Below are 17,385 nucleotides of genomic sequence, written 5' to 3'. Positions count from 1 at the left end.
TTTTCCTCAATGCCAATGTCTGTAGTTTATGTTCTTCATGGCTTTACTGCGTTATAAAGGTTCTGGTTTCAGAATTGATTTTAGATTACAGTGACAACTGTGTCTGGGAAAGTTAAGATGGTTTAGTTTTCATTTAAATCACATGAATTGAGACACTCAAATGCACAGACAGGCACTGATTTCTGCAATATCAAGTTTATCAATAGCTCAAACACAACTTATGACATAGGACATACATAGATGTGAACGTGAAGCTTAAAAAAAGAATAGATTTGTTTACTGTCCAATTAAAATAGGTTGATATACAATTCAACATGGACCCCTCTGCTGAGAAAACCGGTAGAGAAGTGAGCAGTATGGTTCTCTGTGCCACTCTCTGCCTCTTGAATAAACCACTCAACGCTAACGGTCCTCCACATTCACTGAGCTCACTGTTCATCACTGGGCATCGTCTCTGTCAATGAGGAACTGTTGTTATTGGTGTGTCATGGCGTTTTTAAAACAAACAAACAAACAAACAAAAAAGAAATTCCCAACAGTAGTCGTTACTGAGTTTGATGTTTTACGTCAGAGAGAGCTGGAATGGTCTTGATCCAGTGGACAGAGGAAACCCTTCAATGGATTTGCACTGGAGCGGTTCCCATATTACTGGCTTCCGTGGACTTCTTTCGAGGACATCGAAGTTCTTGATCCTTTAGTCTTCTAGTCTTCCACCGTGTTTTGAGAGGGCATCATGGGTAAAAAAAAAAATCCTATAGCAGAGGAGCCATCTCCATGCTGACTTTTAAATCAGACAGTACAAAAAGAAAACACTGCTGTAACTAAATAAAAATAAAAAAAGCTCGTTTTAAAAACAGTTCGATCCAGGGGCGGAATTCATAGTAGTGTCTTTGAGGATATAAACCAGGTCCTTCTTGTAAGATGGAGCTACGGGAGAACCCGGATGCTTGAAGTTTTCACTGTTCCCAACCGACTCTAATCTGCTGACGCTGGTGAACTAGACTCCAGTGCATGGCGGTAGATATGCGTTAATCCTCTACACACACTCTCTGGCTGCGGCGTAGTTCTCCTAGCGGCGCCGCGGCTGGTCACACACTCATGGTCATGGTCGGCGAGTACTGAGGGTAGAGAGAGAGAGACAGACAAGAGAGCCATGTAGGGATTTACATTGCTGTGTACATATAGTGTGAGACTTCATGGTATACACACACACACACACACACACACACACCAGGGGTGTGCCAATAGCAGATTTCTGGTGAAATTAACCAGCCACTCAATGTTAAAATATGACTTTGTGTCTAAATCTACTAGCCACTCTTACATTTTACCAGCATTTGGCTGGTGGCTGGTGCTAATTTCCATCCCTGACACACACACACACGCGCGCGCACACACACAAAGACGCTACGCTGGCCTCCACTCACGTTCTCGTTCTGGAAAGAGTGGAGGAAGTTCCCCCCGAGATCTCCGTCATCCCTCGGCGTCCCAGGCGGGTTACTCATCCCACTCAAGTTGTTTGGAGAGTTCTGACGGGACAAGGCCAAAAATGTTTAACAGCCACAGATCCTAACGTACTGTTCATGCAACTAACTACTGGTGTTGAGAACTGTAAGGTATGCTATTGCACTTGTCTTCAATACTCTTCACACTCCATAATGAAAATATACCACAATTGCTAGCAATCTGCTTTGCAATGTGTCAAAAACAGTTGGCGTGATGAAGTACCAAAGAAACACCACAGTGCATGTATTAATGCTTATATGCAACTACTGTAAGATTGATTATTTTGATAATGAACATTCAAAATTACCTTGGGAAGCCCATCTAGATCACTGGAACCTATAACAGAGAGGGGGAGATCCTTAAAACTCTGCCAATAACTGTCCGCAAAACTAGAGTTAATACTGTATGTTTAGTTCATTGTTAGGTTGAGGGCACCGTATCAGTAGAGAGGACCCACTGAACATTAGGTTACCTAATGATCCATTCATGTGATGGGGTTCCATTCCTCCCATGGGCCCATCAGAGTTAGGACCCATAGAGAACTGAGGAAAAGGGCCAAAACCCGCAGGCAGAAAAGGAGACAGAAGTACAGGAGTACAGTCAAATGCCACACTCATGAAAGCGAGAGAAAATTTCAGAAGGGGGGGTATTTGTAGGTTTTTTTGTTTGTTGTTTTTTGTTTGTTATGGGAATGCGCTGGACTCACATTCGTCCGGTTTCCCCCCGGCGGAACAGAGTTAATCATTGTGTAGAGGTTGTCACCAGAGTTAGTGGAGTCTGAAAGTGGAACGTGAGAGCGAGCGTTACACGCCTGACAGAGAGGAAAGGGAGTGTGGCTGATGCAGAGCTAGAGACGAGCGTAGAGCAATAAAGCCCAAGGCGGCAAGCAGAGTTGATTGTTGAGTTGGGTGGGGGGTGGGGGGCATACTGTACCTGCTGGACTGGGCATTATAGGAGTTCCTGGGGGGCAGCCCCCTCCTCCACCTCCTGGCGGACCCTGTGGGACAAGACACAAGGACATGAGCAACACATCTGCCATTTTGTGTGTGAAACCAACAGCCACGCTCCAGATGGAGAGGTTTGGAGGTGACTGAAAGAGTGATTAGATACGAGATGTTAGGAGGAGTTCCTAATCTATTGCTAAAACACAAACACATTGATAAGGAGCTCTCACCCCGTATGTGCCAGGAGAGGAAGAGGAGTATGGAATCTGGAAAGCATCAAGAAACAGCCACTTTAGCCACCACAAATCCTACTCCACATGTCAAGATGAGTCAATACCAGAGGAGAATTGGATTTGTACAACAGTGAAGACGAGCGCAAACTCACATTGTTGCCGTTGTTAGGGTTGGGCCATGGCCGGCCAGCTACGGGGCCCCTGTGTGAGGGAACCGAAAACACAACACCACAAGATCAGGGCCGGAGAACCAAACTGCATTCTTTAGTGGCTCGTCTGCTGCCACACTTATTTTATCTCACTGGCCTACTACCTAAGCCCAATCCCAGGCCAAGTGTGGAGGAGTTAGGCGTCTGCCTAAGAGTGCTCTTACATGTTCATGTTGGGCATGCCGGGACCCATGGAGTTGGGGTGTGGAGGCCTCATCCCCCCGCCATAGTTCTGCAATGATAACCAATGTTCAGACTACCATAAGCAGAGAGCAGAGGACGCGCCGAGAGGAGACCGAGAGGAGACCGAGAGGGAGCAGGAGACAAAAACGGCAGAGGGAAGAAAGAGAAGGGTTAGTGTGGGAAGGGAATGGAGCAGTAGGTTACCAGGCAGACTCTTACGGAGGAGTGTTTAAGGAAAGGTGACTTTGAATGGCAGGGTGTTAAGGCAAAAAATGTTTAAGTATTCATTTTGTGCTATTGAGGACCTTAAAGAGGAAGGCCACAATTCAGAAAGAACAAAACCACCCTTTTTTTTGTCACACCTAGTTTGACATGCTACAGATATGCAGTGATATCCTGAGGAACAAGAACATTAAATTCCGGCTTCAGATTTAGCAAGAGACAATGTTGGAATGAAACCCAGGCAAACAAGGATAATCTGTTAATCTAACTCAGGCCACACCAAAGGGCCATTGATGCATGCAGCATATCCTTTGAAAGATCAGCACACAAGGCAGCAGAAAGCTAGGGGGTACTCCGGGTCATACCTGTGGTCCACCTCCCATTGGGCCCATTCCCCTGGGTACATTCATTCTTTGCATGGGGCCCAAGTTGGGGTGGCCTGCAAATAACAATAGGTAGAAGTTAGTAGTGAAAATGAATCTGTACTTTCTGACCAAAGTGGTGAGTCTTGCTGCTGGAGTGACGTTCATGAGCAGTAGGCTACACTCTTTGTGAGTGTTGTTAAGGCGAAGTCTCAGTACCTGGTGGTCGTGTGGGGTCCATGACGTTTGGAGGCAAGGGCTGTCCACCTGGGAGCTGGAAAAGAGCAAATAGGAGAGAGGACGATTTGTGAGACAACATGCTCCCAACCACTGACTTGAATTTTCCCTTGGGGATCAATAAAGTATCTATCTATCCATCTATCTATCTATCCATCTATCCATCTATCCATCCATCCATCCATCCATCCATCCGACAGCCTGACCAGACACATGGGGCAGGGCTCCAGACGACAGACGTACCTGGTTTCCCATTCTGATGGGAGGACGGGGGCCTCCAGCGTACCGCGGGGACATGAAAGGCTGTTGAAGGAACAACAGGAGATTATGAGAGACAGAACATAAACCATTTATGTTTACATTTGATTAATTTAGCATACACCTTTTATCCAAAGCAACTTTCATGTGTCAATTATTCTACGAGGGCCATTGACCCCGAAGCAACTGCTCAAGGGCACAACAGTGGAAGCCAGGAATTGAACCTCCAACTTTTCAGGCTACTGCATGCTAGCCCAACTACTTCACTAATCTGCGTCCCACTGGTGATGTACACTGTGCAAGCATGTATTTGTATGAATATGTGAGCAAGAAAGGAGGTGAGAAAGAAAGCAAGTCTTTTGCAGAATAGTGGTAAGAATGCGTTTACCTGCCCGTGGGGTCCCATCATGTTAGCGTTAGGGGGAGGCTGTGGGTGAGGCGAAGGCTGGGAGCCGGGGGGACCCTGCGAGATCGGAAAAGCGCAGAGAGAAAAATGGCCGTTACCATGGCATCAGAGGCAGCAAAAAGTGACACATGGCAGGACAGAGGAGGAGAGAATCCCAGAGAGAGAAGGAGCAGGAGAGAGAGAGAGAGAGAGAGAGAGAGAGAGAGAGAGAGAGAGAGAGAGAGCAGCAAATGCAAGAACAGCAAAGGTTCATGAGCAACTAGTCACAAGAGCCAGAAAGCTGATGAGAGAGTCAGGGATATGAAATGAGTGAGCTGATAGCCTTTTGATTGATCTCATTCATTTTGTAAAAGCAAGAAAAGGTGCCTTATCCCAAAAACATACACCTGGTGTGGACCATGCAATCTAAAATGTCATCCCCAATACAACGAAAAAAGTCCAAGCCGAATGGTGAGATGGACAAACCACCAGGGGGCAGCATGACTTCAGTCTGGTCAAACCCAAACCAGCTGCCCAGGCTCTTTCCCTGCCTCACGTTTCAACATGACCACTGATGCATGGCTTAACACTGGGATAATGGACTCAGCTTTGTCTTGGTGTAAAACTTTCCATGCTTGAGTGAAACCTATACTGTGTCCCATGCGTAATTCAATTAACAGTCCTGGGAAGACAACAACGTGATCCCTGCTGAGGCCAGAGTCCCATTCCGAAGCTGATCACCACCACCACTGGCATGATTGACAAACAGCCACAGTTTTTTTTCAAAAACAAAACAAAATAATAATAATAAAAAAAACGAATGTGACCCATTTAAAGGACCCCTTATCAAATGTATTTTTCTCTCCTGACACTCAAACCCTGAAATGCCCCCAACCTGAGGCAAAACACAAGCCCCTTGAACCCCCTTCACCCTCACAGTCAGTCCCTTCTGCTGCTGGTCACTGCTGAGGTGCATCCCTCCTGTGCTTGGCAGAGGACCAGGACGGAGACATAATGGGCATCGCAGGGTCAGGCCAGGGAGGTCAGCGCCAGCGCCGGCTGTGACAGCACTGGGTCTCCGCGCACAGCACAGACAGAGAGACACACACAGGCCCTCCACTATCAGCGAGGGGAGCAGGGCCGCCCACTTAGAAGCTCAATGTTCAAGCCTGAGATTGCACATTCACTGAGAGCCTGTTCAGACTGCCACTCTCTTTGCCAACACCCATTGGAAGGGGAAGAGGACATGCTTCTGTTTGGGGTGAAGCAAGTGGATGATGTTGCAAAAAACAAATGAGTCCTTGGTCATTGCTTTGTCTTGTACAGTTTATGTCGCTATAGTGGGTAGTTTTAAGCTTTAAATGGCTGATTATATTATATTAACTCCCTATGTATATGTACATGACCAGCGTGAGTATGTGTGAGTATGTGTGAGTGTGTGTGAGTATGTGTGAGTATGTGTGAGTGTGTGTGAGTATGTGTGAGTATGTGAGTGTGTGTACCGGTAAGTGTGTGTGACTGTGTGAGTGTGTGTGAGTATGCATGAGTATATGTGAGTGTGCGTCCACTCTCTTAAACACCAAGACATAAGCCTATACAAAGACACATGTGAAGCAGAGCTAAATATCACCCACCTGAAAGAACCCTGGGGGCATGGGTCCACCAGGCATGCCCTCAGAGGGAGGCATGTTGCCCATCACCGGACTGGGTGCAGCGGCAGCGCTCTGTGGACACAAACCAGAACACGGACACCATGAAGTCACATAGCCAACAGTATCAGGTTATGGAAAAATGAGATGATGAGGACTGCCTCAAACATCTGATGACAGACATTTGTGAGTATACCATTCAAGATCTTTAAAGGACATTCTAAATTGTAGCCTATTATCGTACTTTCAATGTGCTTTGGCTGACATCAAGTAATTTATTTACCAGCCATATCATGGTTTGACTGACATCAAATAATTTAGCAAAGAAACATGAACGATTTCAGTATAAACTCAATCAATACAGAAAATGCTTTGCTGAATGACCATTTGATGTTAACTGTTTTTCAACATACAACTTCAAACGTTAAAGTCATTTATTACATGGCTGCGGAAAGTTCCGTTCACATCAATGGCATTTGTTGTACATGATCTATTAGCAGTCATTTTGTTATGCTTCAGATGTGGTAAGCACTCCACTGAGTGCACTCTGTGTGTGGCTAGTGCTGTGCTTTGTTCAATCCAAAACATGGGTTTTGGTGAGTTCCTCCCTGACCGCGTTAGCAACCATGTGTCAGCCTTAGAGGCCTCTGTGTGTTGCAGCCACACATGCTGTGGCTAAATCCCATACACGTATGAAAGCTGATTATGACAAGAGGTCAGGATTTGAGGGACTTAAAGGCAGGGAAGGCAGCATCTTATAAAGAAATCCAAGTAAGCAGCTCATCTTGTTCAATCGCGTCTGACTGGACTTGATTGGACAGTGATGCTGTGGTTGCTACTCTTTATGAGAGAACCACCAAACGGATGATTACTGATTGGTGACAGAGAAAGAGGCTGGCATTTATACATTCATGACACATATGCCATATATGAATGTTTCTCTGTGTTGTGCATTTCCAAGGATAAACTCTAACTACACTGAATGGCAAAAGTAGGTTTTAGCCAGTGTTAAACCATGGAAGGTTAGGAAGAAATAAACCACTGCAGAGGAAACTGGCTGTGTCACCCTCTAAGACATATAGCAAGACCTATACCACCAAACAGCAACTAACTGTATTGCCCCTAAGACATACAGTAAGACCTATACAATCAAACAGCAGTGCACCCCACTGACTGTTTTCATTCATTGCAGCATTGCAGCCTTTGTTTATTAGCACCCGCTAATCCTATCAGGGTCTTGAATTAGCATAGAGGGGCATGACACAGAGCATTTCTCCATTAGTGTCAAATAATACCCATTGTTCAGACCTCTGTCCCTGCTGTGCTTAGACTGGGAGCAGCATCGCTGATTATCACCACCACAGACAGTCTGGCGCACGGCATATGTGCGAACAGTCAATGCAACACAGAGCCACACCAGCCAGCAATATGCTGCCGTCATGAGACATCCTAAGAAACACAGAGCTAAAATGATGGCAAAGCTAACAGCTTCCTGGTAGAATGCTATTGATGCTGTCCAACACAAAAGGAGAATGAGATCAGATCCTCCAGCATTATTGATCTTTACTGGAATATTTAAAAACATATTGACAAAGAAGGCTAACATTTGTCTAGGGATGCCTTCTAGCTATCAGCATGTTTGTAAACAGTGTCTAACGGAGCAGCCCTTGGGGAACCTGGCAGCCAAAACAGAAAGCTGAATGTGGATTGGGCCGTGTCTAAATATATCCCCTCAGCAATTGTGAAATCTAACAGCAGGGGGAGAAACATGGTAGTGTCAGACTCCAGTAGCCTGGGATCTGATGGTAACAAACAACACACCATCACGCAGAGCCCTAACCCGCTGCTTCTGCATGAAACGGAGGCCGAGTCTACTGTATTTATGCACCACAGGCTTGCCCTGGCTTCGGAAGACATGGGCGAAAGGGAAACCGAGCACAGTCAAATTCAGCATGTGAGTCCTGTTAGATGTCAAAAAGTCCTGGTTAAAATAAACAAATAAAAAATGTCAAAAATAATGTCATAATGTCATAATAATCCCACAAGCTTGTTCAATTGGCCATCTGTCCAGACTAACAGCTGGAGAAGATAGAGGGTGGAGACCTGGATGCTTGGTGGGCTAGCTCCTAGCCAAGTGACCAGTCACCACCCATGCCTTCATTTCCTGATTCCTGTTTTCCCCTCGGCCTGCACTGTTTGTGACCTCTGTTATATTGGTAGCAGAGTAAGACAGCACAATGAAAAGCACCAAGCCCTCGTCAAACAGACTTTGACACTGAAACTTACGAGATAACTGTAAAGTAGGAGTATACGCTTTCAGTGAATTCTCATGCAGTAGCCATAGTGCCTGTGTGTTCGTGGGCAGTGTGTGATGGGGACAGAAGTGAACTTGCACATTCGCCCTATTTGACATTTTGACTGAGAATCCAAATTGAGAACCCTTTGACAAGGTGACTGCAGCGGAGAGATCATTTGCAGACTGAATTCAGTCTCATAGGCTGTCTCTAGGCTCAGGGATCTCCACCGAGGCAAATCTCCAGAGGTGTGTGACCGTCTGACCACCTGAAACCCGGCGCACAATAAGGTCTTAAAGGGAGCAGCTGAAGGCCATCCTGGAGGAAGTGGACGGCGCGACAGTGATCCCTCTAATCTTCCCTTCAATCCCCAGCGCATTCGTACAGCCCTGCTGCAGCATCAGGTCTACTGCGGCCTATATGCCAGGGCAGCTGTGGGTTGGGGATGGGAGTGGTAGGGGGATGCTTATGCTGATGCATTTTAGAGTCTTGACATTCTTGGGGCACTTCAGTTGGTGACTTCAACACAAAGGTCACAGAACTCACACTTAACCTTGCAACGAATAATGAAAAGGTGATCCCAGGTTTTATGAGGGCTCTGCTAGGTATAAGCAAAGCAACTCATCGAGAAGCATTGCTGAATAAATTTGCATGAACAATACAATTCACTTCATTACAATTGGCCATATAAACATGTTATAAATAATGTGCAAAAAATGCGTCTGGTAAATTAAGTCAATGGTGATAGGTTACAGGTCGCAAAAACATATGTCAACAATAGAGAATAAAGAATAAAATAGCAATAGCTTACACACGTAGATAGCAGGGATGCACAATTGTGTAACTCTAGTCTGGCTGATACTGATATGCAAAACCAATTTGTCTGATAATCGATGCGATTTTTTTAGGTGTTTGTTTACTTCATTCAATATCCTTCATAGCACTTGAATCTCTGAGTATACCAGTCAGACATAACAGTTAAAAAATCAGTCACTGTCAGTCAACGATATTAATGTCAGGCCGATGGGAGTACATGATGACAAAAAAACTAAAACAAAAACTATGCACTCTTCTACTCTGAGTGTTTACATGGCCTAAATGTTTATCCTGATTCTTCAGCATCAGAACAGTATGCTGGACTGTCCCCATGGCGATTCATTACTGATTGACAAAGAAAGGCCGGGCCCTTTTTAAATGTCCTCTGGCCTCTGGGGAAAAAGACACAGACCCATAAACACCGCCTGTAAACAACAGTATTACTGCCCCGAGTGCACAGCCTGTGAGGAATAGGTTTCCCTATAAGATGACTTTATAATATTAAGTCTATTAGGCATGTAAGTAATCTCTGGCCCTTTTGTGATACTCATCTCTTCTCTAGACTAACAAGCCCAACCTATGAGAGAGAAGTCATAAACTACCCCTGCGGTAGAGAAGTTAATTATGTATAAAGCACAGAAAGCCATTACTGTCGAGCAACATCAATTCTTGCTGTCTTTTTTTTTTTTTTTTTTCTAGGAAAATTGATCGGCATGACCCACAATGATTATTGACAGATGTTGTCAAGACAACATGGGTGTGGTACAACTGGTAGAGGCAGACTTCAAAGAAAAAAAAGAAAAAGCTCTCCATCTGCTCCTGTCATATGCTACTCTTCTCCACAACAAAATTCCCTCTCAAGCTCTCTCTCTCTCTCCCCTTTGGCAATTCAATGGGGCATCTGTTGCTCTCGTCCCTCTCGTGTGTTCACTGGCGGAGGGGCCTCTGTGACCACACTGGCATGGCGGTAGTAACCATGGCACCCTTGTCTCCTCTCCTTGGTGAGTTCACCCCTCTGCAGGGAATCTAAAAGCACAGGCTCCATGGCCCTCCCACACAGAGGGAACAAAAGCATAGAGCTAAGGATGGAGGCTACTGCTACAGGTACTGTTAGGCACAAATGTGATCACAGTAACATTATTGAATACTGTGCCAATTACAAGGATCCAGCTGCTTTTGATAGGGAGTCCATGAACATTTTTGGACCTTTTTAGTGGAATTGTCTCTATTTGCAAAAAAATGTTTTTGAATGCTTTGTAGAACTAGTTACGGAAGAGATGAGTCGTCTATGTCATCAGCCACATCTAGGGGTCAAAGCAATTAGTGGAGAAGGTGAGTACCCACAGACGACTCCACTTGACAGAATAATAACCCCCCTTAGTGGCAATCAAGCCATAACAGAGGTCAGTCAACAGAGCAGTATAAGTGGTCCTTACTTCTAATAAAGGCCAAGTGGCTTGCGCCTAAGGAGCACAAAACCGAAACACATTTCATCAACATGTATTCAACTTTTTAAACCTATGTAGACATCACTGATTAAAACTGATGAGGGGAGACAAGGAAGCTTTAAAGAACCCTCTGGGACCTCTTGCCATGCTTCCATTGAAGTTTCCAATCAGAATCAAGGCATCTTCTTTAGCATAGACTCACAGCACCGATACAAAATTCTGTTCTCTGACTGAATGGCTATCTGAGGTCTATTACTGTGTGCTGATAGGCCTAAGTAGTTATGATAAGCCAATGCTTCGAAAAGCCAGACACTAGCGACAGGTAGCCACCTGCAACTCAGATATTAGTGTGACAGATGAGAACAGCCCTCATCACCGGCGACCACCAAGATCACCTGCCACCTGCCACAAGCCCTGCTGCCATGGCAACCATGACATACAACATACAATGAACAAATACTGAACAGAACTGGAATGCAGTCCTTTGTTATATGAGGACTGATAATAAAAATCACCCCAACAAATAATATGAACATATTACTTGTAATGACAATAGCTATATAACAATGTAACAATAGCATAAACAATAGATAGAGTTAACAATAGAGATGGACCATGATTCTGACTAATAGGCTACTGTAAAAAGACAACAATTAAGTAGGGTGGGACTCTCAAGGACAATGTGCAAAACACAAATTAAACATTTAGAAGATAATCAATCATCTCATAAGGGCCTTTGACTGTTCATCTTTCTGGGCAGAAACCGGCATGTCTGGGCAAGGAACCAAAGAAAATATCCAATAACATATCTAGTTTCATTGTTGAAAATGGCAACGCATAATTGGCAATACTGAAACAGTGGTGCGGTGCGTTGAAAGGCTATCCGTACAAGTGTAAGATTAATCAAAACAGGGAACGTAATCCGGATGTTCGGTGAGACACGTTTGGCTGAGGCGCGCCGTGTCTCTCGCTTTGTTTCCATCTCTCCTGGGCACTTCCCCACCGCACTCAGCTAAAGCCACCAGCAGATTCCTTGCTGATCCCACAGACCTGAACAAGGCCTCCCAAATGGCACCGAAGGCTCTCCAGCCCCCTGCAGACTTAACATGATCTCCCAGAGCAACCTCTCCCAGAGCAGAACCCAACCCTACCCAACCTTCCCCACCCCCAACCCTTCACCTAGCCTCACAAAACAAAAGTGAAGCAAGGTCCTCTGTAGGGGGAAGAAAAAAAAACAGTCAAGGAAATTCCTGGAATATTTTAGATGTGGTAGGGGCTGTGCTCTCCAACCGCTCCTGTCCCAGCCTGCCGTGGCAATCCCAGTAGCCCAAGCCAAGAACAGGAGCCCTCTTATCAGTGAGTAACCTAATTACCTCCCCCTGCACCCCCTGTCCGTGTATACCTTAATGATACGACTATATGAAAGAGCAATATAATGGCTCAGGAACAAACTCATGGATTCTTTGGTATTTACTGAGAGGGACAAAGGGGAAAAAACAGGACTGAATCTCTCTCTCTCTCTCTCTCTCTCTCTCTCTCTCTCTCTCTCTCTCTCTCTCTGTGTTTTACCCCTCCCCCACCTTGGCTCCCCAGCTCTTTCCACCCACCCCCCACCCCCCCAGAACCCTCTCTCCGTCCACTTCCTTCCTCTTCCCTCTCTCCATCCCCCTCTGAGGCCTGTGATGGACTGCTCAGACAGACGGCTGATGGCAGCCGCAGTTGCCTGTGCTAATGTTTTGCTTGATGAGTCCGTTAGACCGAAGCAGTTCAACTGAGCAACACTCGGAGAGCGGCATATTGCGAGACGGCTATATTTAGGATTCATTATCGGAACATAATGCAGCCACAGCATTGATCTGTTGGTCAGTCGTGACTGTGATGCATTGCCCTGCAGTCAAAAATGCTAATGGCCACTAAACATACATATCTAGTAAACTAGCAGGCACTTGATGCCTCTATTGTCATGGCTACGCGCCACCATTACATTCAATGGCGGAGAGAAAAGCATGCACAAATACATACCAATCAATCTAAACCTCACAGATACAAACACACACAGACTTACATTGCCTCCAAGAGGTGTTCTGTCATCCTTATTAACCATATCTGTGAGAGTACACGAGGGCCAGAGGAAAAGGGAAAATATGATTTTGAAAGTGAAATGAACTTGACGTCTTAAGTTCTTTAACAAGTCTGGTTGATTCAGTAAAGATGGCCTAATGCAAGTAAACACACAGCTCATTTCACTCATGGACAGAGGGGAGGGCCATCATTCTCAAATCTCACTATCCAGTGAACGGGTTTTTACACAGGCACGCAGATAGCGATAATTTTCCTCAATCGCGCATAGCAATGTTTTCATTTTTCATTTCATTTGAAGGTTATGCTGGTGATTACAGGAGAGTCTATCATTTCAAAGAGGCCAACCATCAGTAGTCCGTCACACCGGCCTACTTGAGGTTCAGCATGAAGTTGACACAAAACACCCCCGGATAACCAAACATATCAGCCTGAATTCATGTCTGAATTGGCACCTTTTAGGTGGCACATCCTTAGACAAGCGACTTATCTCCACGCTCCTCCCCTGTCCTCCCCCCTACCCCCAGGGCGTTGTGTTGTGTGGTGCGGTGTTGTGTTGTGGGGGGAGGGGAGCTGGAGAGGACGCGGCTGCCCCTCCTTTCCTGCTGTGTCAGGGTTAAAAAGCTAAAAAGCAACAGCAAACCTCGCCATTATCAGGTCCTTCGCGTCCCCCTCCCCCATCACCCTTCACACAGCACTAGAGGCTATTTCTGCTGTTAAAGAGACAGGCCTGTTTTACACAGTGTGTTTGTGTGTTGTACGTGTGTCTAGTTAGTGTCGGTAAAGAGATGTGAGGAAGCTGTGGCAGGCTTGGTTAACACTATTTCTGAAAGGGGGGTCCCCGTTTAACTTTGAGAGCTTGACAGTCACAAACTGGATTGTGTGTGTGTGTGTGTGTGTGTGTGTGTGTGTGTGTGCTCGTGTGCATGTGGTGTTCAAGGGTGTGTTCAGAAAATAAATATTCCTAAACCGAAACATGCTTCCTGAGGAAGGTAAGCCCTCTGTGGATTGTTATTTGGCTGCCTGCTGGTGTAAGGGTTAATATTATGTAACATAGAGTGGAGTGTCTGCAAAAGGGGACCAGCGCTCTACAACACAGAATTACAAAATAAATCCTTGCAGCTTATTCAACTTAATCCACCCTAAGAACATGTACGGCATTTTAAAACTCTGGGATTTGAAGGAGATTTGGGTAAGACTGGTTTATGTGTCAAACAGCAGAAGTCCTGCCACTCATGACCCCATAACCGTGAGTTTGAGTTGATGAAAATCAAATGTCTACATTCTTGTATTGGACACCACAGAAAGAAAATATGCACCAGTCTTAAGGCTTAGTCCTGAAAGATATTTACTAGCCATCACATGTTTCAAAGTATGCACCTGACATGGTGCTGTGCTAGTTATGAGAGAACATGGTTTCTTTTTGTAGTTAGACGGGTCAACTGCTGTGTCCACACTGCTTGTTTATTGAATCTGGTCTATCAGTACAGCACTTAAATGTAAATGGGCTAAAACCATATAAGCAATTCCGTCCAGTAGTAGCACTTACTTTGAACATTACTTATATCAATTATGGCAGAGTTAACGAGATCTTATAGGAATTTATTCCCATATGTTCTCCTAATTTCCTGCTACATAGATCTCACAAAGAAAGACACACCAGAGTGCAATATTTCCAGTACAATATTTTTGTGTCGAGAGAGTGTAACATTAAAATTACCGCAACTTCCCCTGGCCCCATTTAGGCCATCTAATGGGGTCAAATAGGAAACACTATTGGGAGTCAATGGGAGATTACCGTTATGTTAACCTTATGTCTTCAAACAACCTGCCACTTGTTCATATAATTGTTCAAGCATCTTTAACTCTTACAGGTCTTCCATTTAACTTTGTTCACACACCTATTCCAATGAACATTTAAGCTATAGCCACAAAACCAGGGAGCAATTACAAGTGCTTGCTCCCTTTACAAAAAGGAACTATAAGACTGAAATAGTATTTTGGGTCAAAATATTCTAGTAATCGAATATGCCACAAGATAGGAATATCATAGGACATACTATACAAGACTATTGAGGGTAAGGATATTATAAAGGTAATACAGAACACCACAGATGCATCACACACTACTGTATAACTTATAGTATTATGGGTCATTATGTCCATATATTCATTCCTTCATTGTTGACATTGCACGTGTCAAAAAAAAAAATCTCATTTGGCCCATATGCCTCTAACAAATGCACTTCCAGACCACTGCACTGGACCAACAGGAGGAGGTGTGTGTGTTGTGTGTGTGTGTGTGTGGGGGGGGGGGCATTACTCACGTAGTCATGAAAGGCTTTGGCCTCACTGGAGTGATCGCATGTGTCCCTTCTTTCTGGGGCCGCACAGTACAAATCCCAAAATACACTGTGACACAGTTAATGACAAAGCAACACATTTCATAACATTAGAAAAGCTCTGTTCGGGACAAATTGAAAACACACATGCCGATAGGCTATGGGGATGATCTCTAAGTCAAATGTAAAATTTCATGACTTTTCCCTGACAGAAAAAATGTCCATGACCTAATGAACGATACAATATACAGACCACAGCTTTCAGAACAGTTGTGTAGCCTATGTTAAAAAATCCTTTACTTTTTTAAAGCAGGAAATTAATAGGCCTAAAAGGGCTTTAAATAAACGAAGTTGGGCAAAGCACAATTACTAACTCAAGCAAGCAGTAAAGTTAATAAGATATACGCCAATTCTGCATGGACATTATGGACATACTTGTACTTATGTATTTTGACAAGTCAATTTTAAACTGCTACAACAAAATTCCCTGATATTTCATGACTTTGACCTAAAAATTATACCATGCCCTGACTTTCTATGTCTGGAATAGACATTCCAAATGTCCACGATATTCTAGAAATTCCATGACCCGTGGGAACCCCAGATGATTAAACTGGCCTAGGTAGCCTGTCTTTAAAGTAGAGCTTATTACACCTGAAACTCTTGAAGGATAAAGTGACCCGAGAAGACCACCGAGAAATAAAACAGCAATAGGTATCCTGTCTCCTTTGATAACAAAGCTGCACAAAACTTCTCCTTTAAGTGTGACATTTTCTACAGGAGACAAGTTCAAATGTGAGGTCTCATTTGTAATTTGGTTTCCTTTAATAGACTTTAAAAGGTCTCCCCCCACAAAGTTGAGGTAGCTTAACTTACCACCACCATGAATGAAGGAAGCCTGGTGGCTCACCAAGCGTAATGTTTTTCTCCCACCGTATCTATGAAAACGGAAAGACAAAATGACAAAAACATCATAAATGGAAAGAGACATCAAATATCATACAATATGCTTAGAGCTTTCAAAATGGAGGTCACACTGAACCGAACAAAGAGCATTGCGGAATGGACGGAAGAGGTCATTCTCCATGTAAACAAACAGACAATAGAAGACCACCTCACCTCAGAGAGGAACGTTTGTGCAGACTTCTGTGCACCGATGTGAAGCAGATACTCGTAGACGTACAATGCTAGCCTGTATGAGTTAAAGAGACAGGTTTGGTGAAACTGAATAGGTAATAGACTGGCTATCCTACATGGTCTATGGAATATCTCACACAATAAATATTACGTTAACCTATTAGGTTGCAGCCTTTGCGAAATGTAGCCAACATTCCTTCTGACCAAGTTAGTAACATATTCGTAACATGGAAACAAAGTATCCTAACAAATCGCATGTACAGTTTAACTACTGATCAACACAATACAGTGTCACGTGCATTTAAAAATATTTTACTTGATAGACGTGTATAAGGGCTTTAACAAAATGATTCAATCATAAAGAGAATGTGTCGTGTGTCCACATCAACAAAGCTGTTTTCGTCTTACACTCACGAAACTGTGACCATTAATTTCTCTCCATCTCTACAAAACAAGGCTTGTACAAAATCTTTCATTCATATTAGACTGAAAGAGGGTAAAACATCTTCCTGCAACCTCACCACAGACGGACGGACGTAGAGCGCAAACAGCAGAAACAATTGAATGAGCTAGGAAATAACGTAGAGGCATGATCGGAGCCCTTACTTTTCACGAGCTTGCCCGTCTGAGGGCACGGCAGTCCCTTTCCCCTTCGGAAACATGGTTTTAAATGTGCAGAAAGAATTTCCCCTTATTCCACGACGAATTTCTTATGTTCCAGCTGTCAACGTGTAGCCCATCCGTGACCCCATCCTTCTGTGATAGTGCGGCTCAACCGACCCTGGTCACAGCATGGACTATGGGCGGTGACCTAATCTTGGTGATTGACACTCATACTTACCAATGACTTTAGACTGTTTCACTTAAACCGCCCTCTGCCCTTCATAACCAAGAGTATGGGCGGCTGCGATTAGAAATATTTGATCAGCCGTGTAACCTACACTGACAAATGCTTTTGTAGGTATATATAATGACTATAAATCAAATTTGTAAAAAGAGCACATGCATACATATTTAAGGTATAAGTAAAGAAGTCTGATAGAACAGGCACATTTCATATCACTGGTTGTTTAGACTAGGC

The 17,385-nt window shown here is 44.3% G+C and overlaps 1 protein-coding gene across 5 annotated transcripts; it reads right to left on the bottom strand.

The window, feature by feature from the left end:
- Positions 1–179: 179 nt before the first annotated feature.
- ssbp3a (single stranded DNA binding protein 3a) lies at positions 180–17,069 on the bottom strand. Of its 5 annotated transcripts, none has more exons than XM_062520975.1 (18): positions 16,911–17,069; positions 16,287–16,359; positions 16,044–16,105; positions 15,153–15,237; positions 6,174–6,263; positions 4,543–4,617; positions 4,140–4,199; positions 3,879–3,933; positions 3,663–3,736; positions 3,057–3,148; positions 2,836–2,884; positions 2,681–2,716; positions 2,440–2,503; positions 2,213–2,283; positions 1,979–2,048; positions 1,814–1,842; positions 1,428–1,529; positions 180–1,118 (listed from the first exon to the last, which is right to left on the bottom strand). In XM_062520975.1, exons 1-18 carry the CDS (start codon positions 16,964–16,966, stop codon positions 1,089–1,091), a joined length of 1,173 nt encoding a protein of 390 aa, XP_062376959.1. In that variant the 5' UTR covers positions 16,967–17,069; the 3' UTR covers positions 180–1,088. The 5 variants fall into 5 exon arrangements, with proteins under 5 accessions (XP_062376959.1, XP_062376967.1, XP_062376975.1 ...); XM_062520983.1 differs by having other exon boundaries at positions 3,057–3,124; XM_062520991.1 differs by lacking the exon at positions 4,543–4,617.
- Between the last annotated feature and the right edge of the window lie 316 nt (positions 17,070–17,385).

This window comes from Sardina pilchardus, chromosome 2 (assembly GCF_963854185.1).
Source record: "Sardina pilchardus chromosome 2, fSarPil1.1, whole genome shotgun sequence".
NCBI classification, from domain to species: Eukaryota; Metazoa; Chordata; class Actinopteri; order Clupeiformes; family Clupeidae; genus Sardina; species Sardina pilchardus.
This window is presented reverse-complemented; position numbering and strand designations above follow the sequence as displayed.

Bases quoted from the DNA above. Each gene is read 5' to 3' on its own strand.
- ssbp3a (XM_062520975.1), bottom strand. From the start codon at position 16,966: ATGTTTCCGAAGGGGAAAGGGACTGCCGTGCCCTCAGACGGGCAAGCT. The intron at 2,885-3,056 runs GTAAGAGCACTC...TCCCTCACACAG, and splicing joins GGCATGCCCAACATGAACAT to GGGCCCCGTAGCTGGCCGGC. The intron at 1,843-1,978 runs GTAACCTAATGT...TCTCTGTTATAG, and splicing joins TCACATGAATGGATCATTAG to GTTCCAGTGATCTAGATGGG.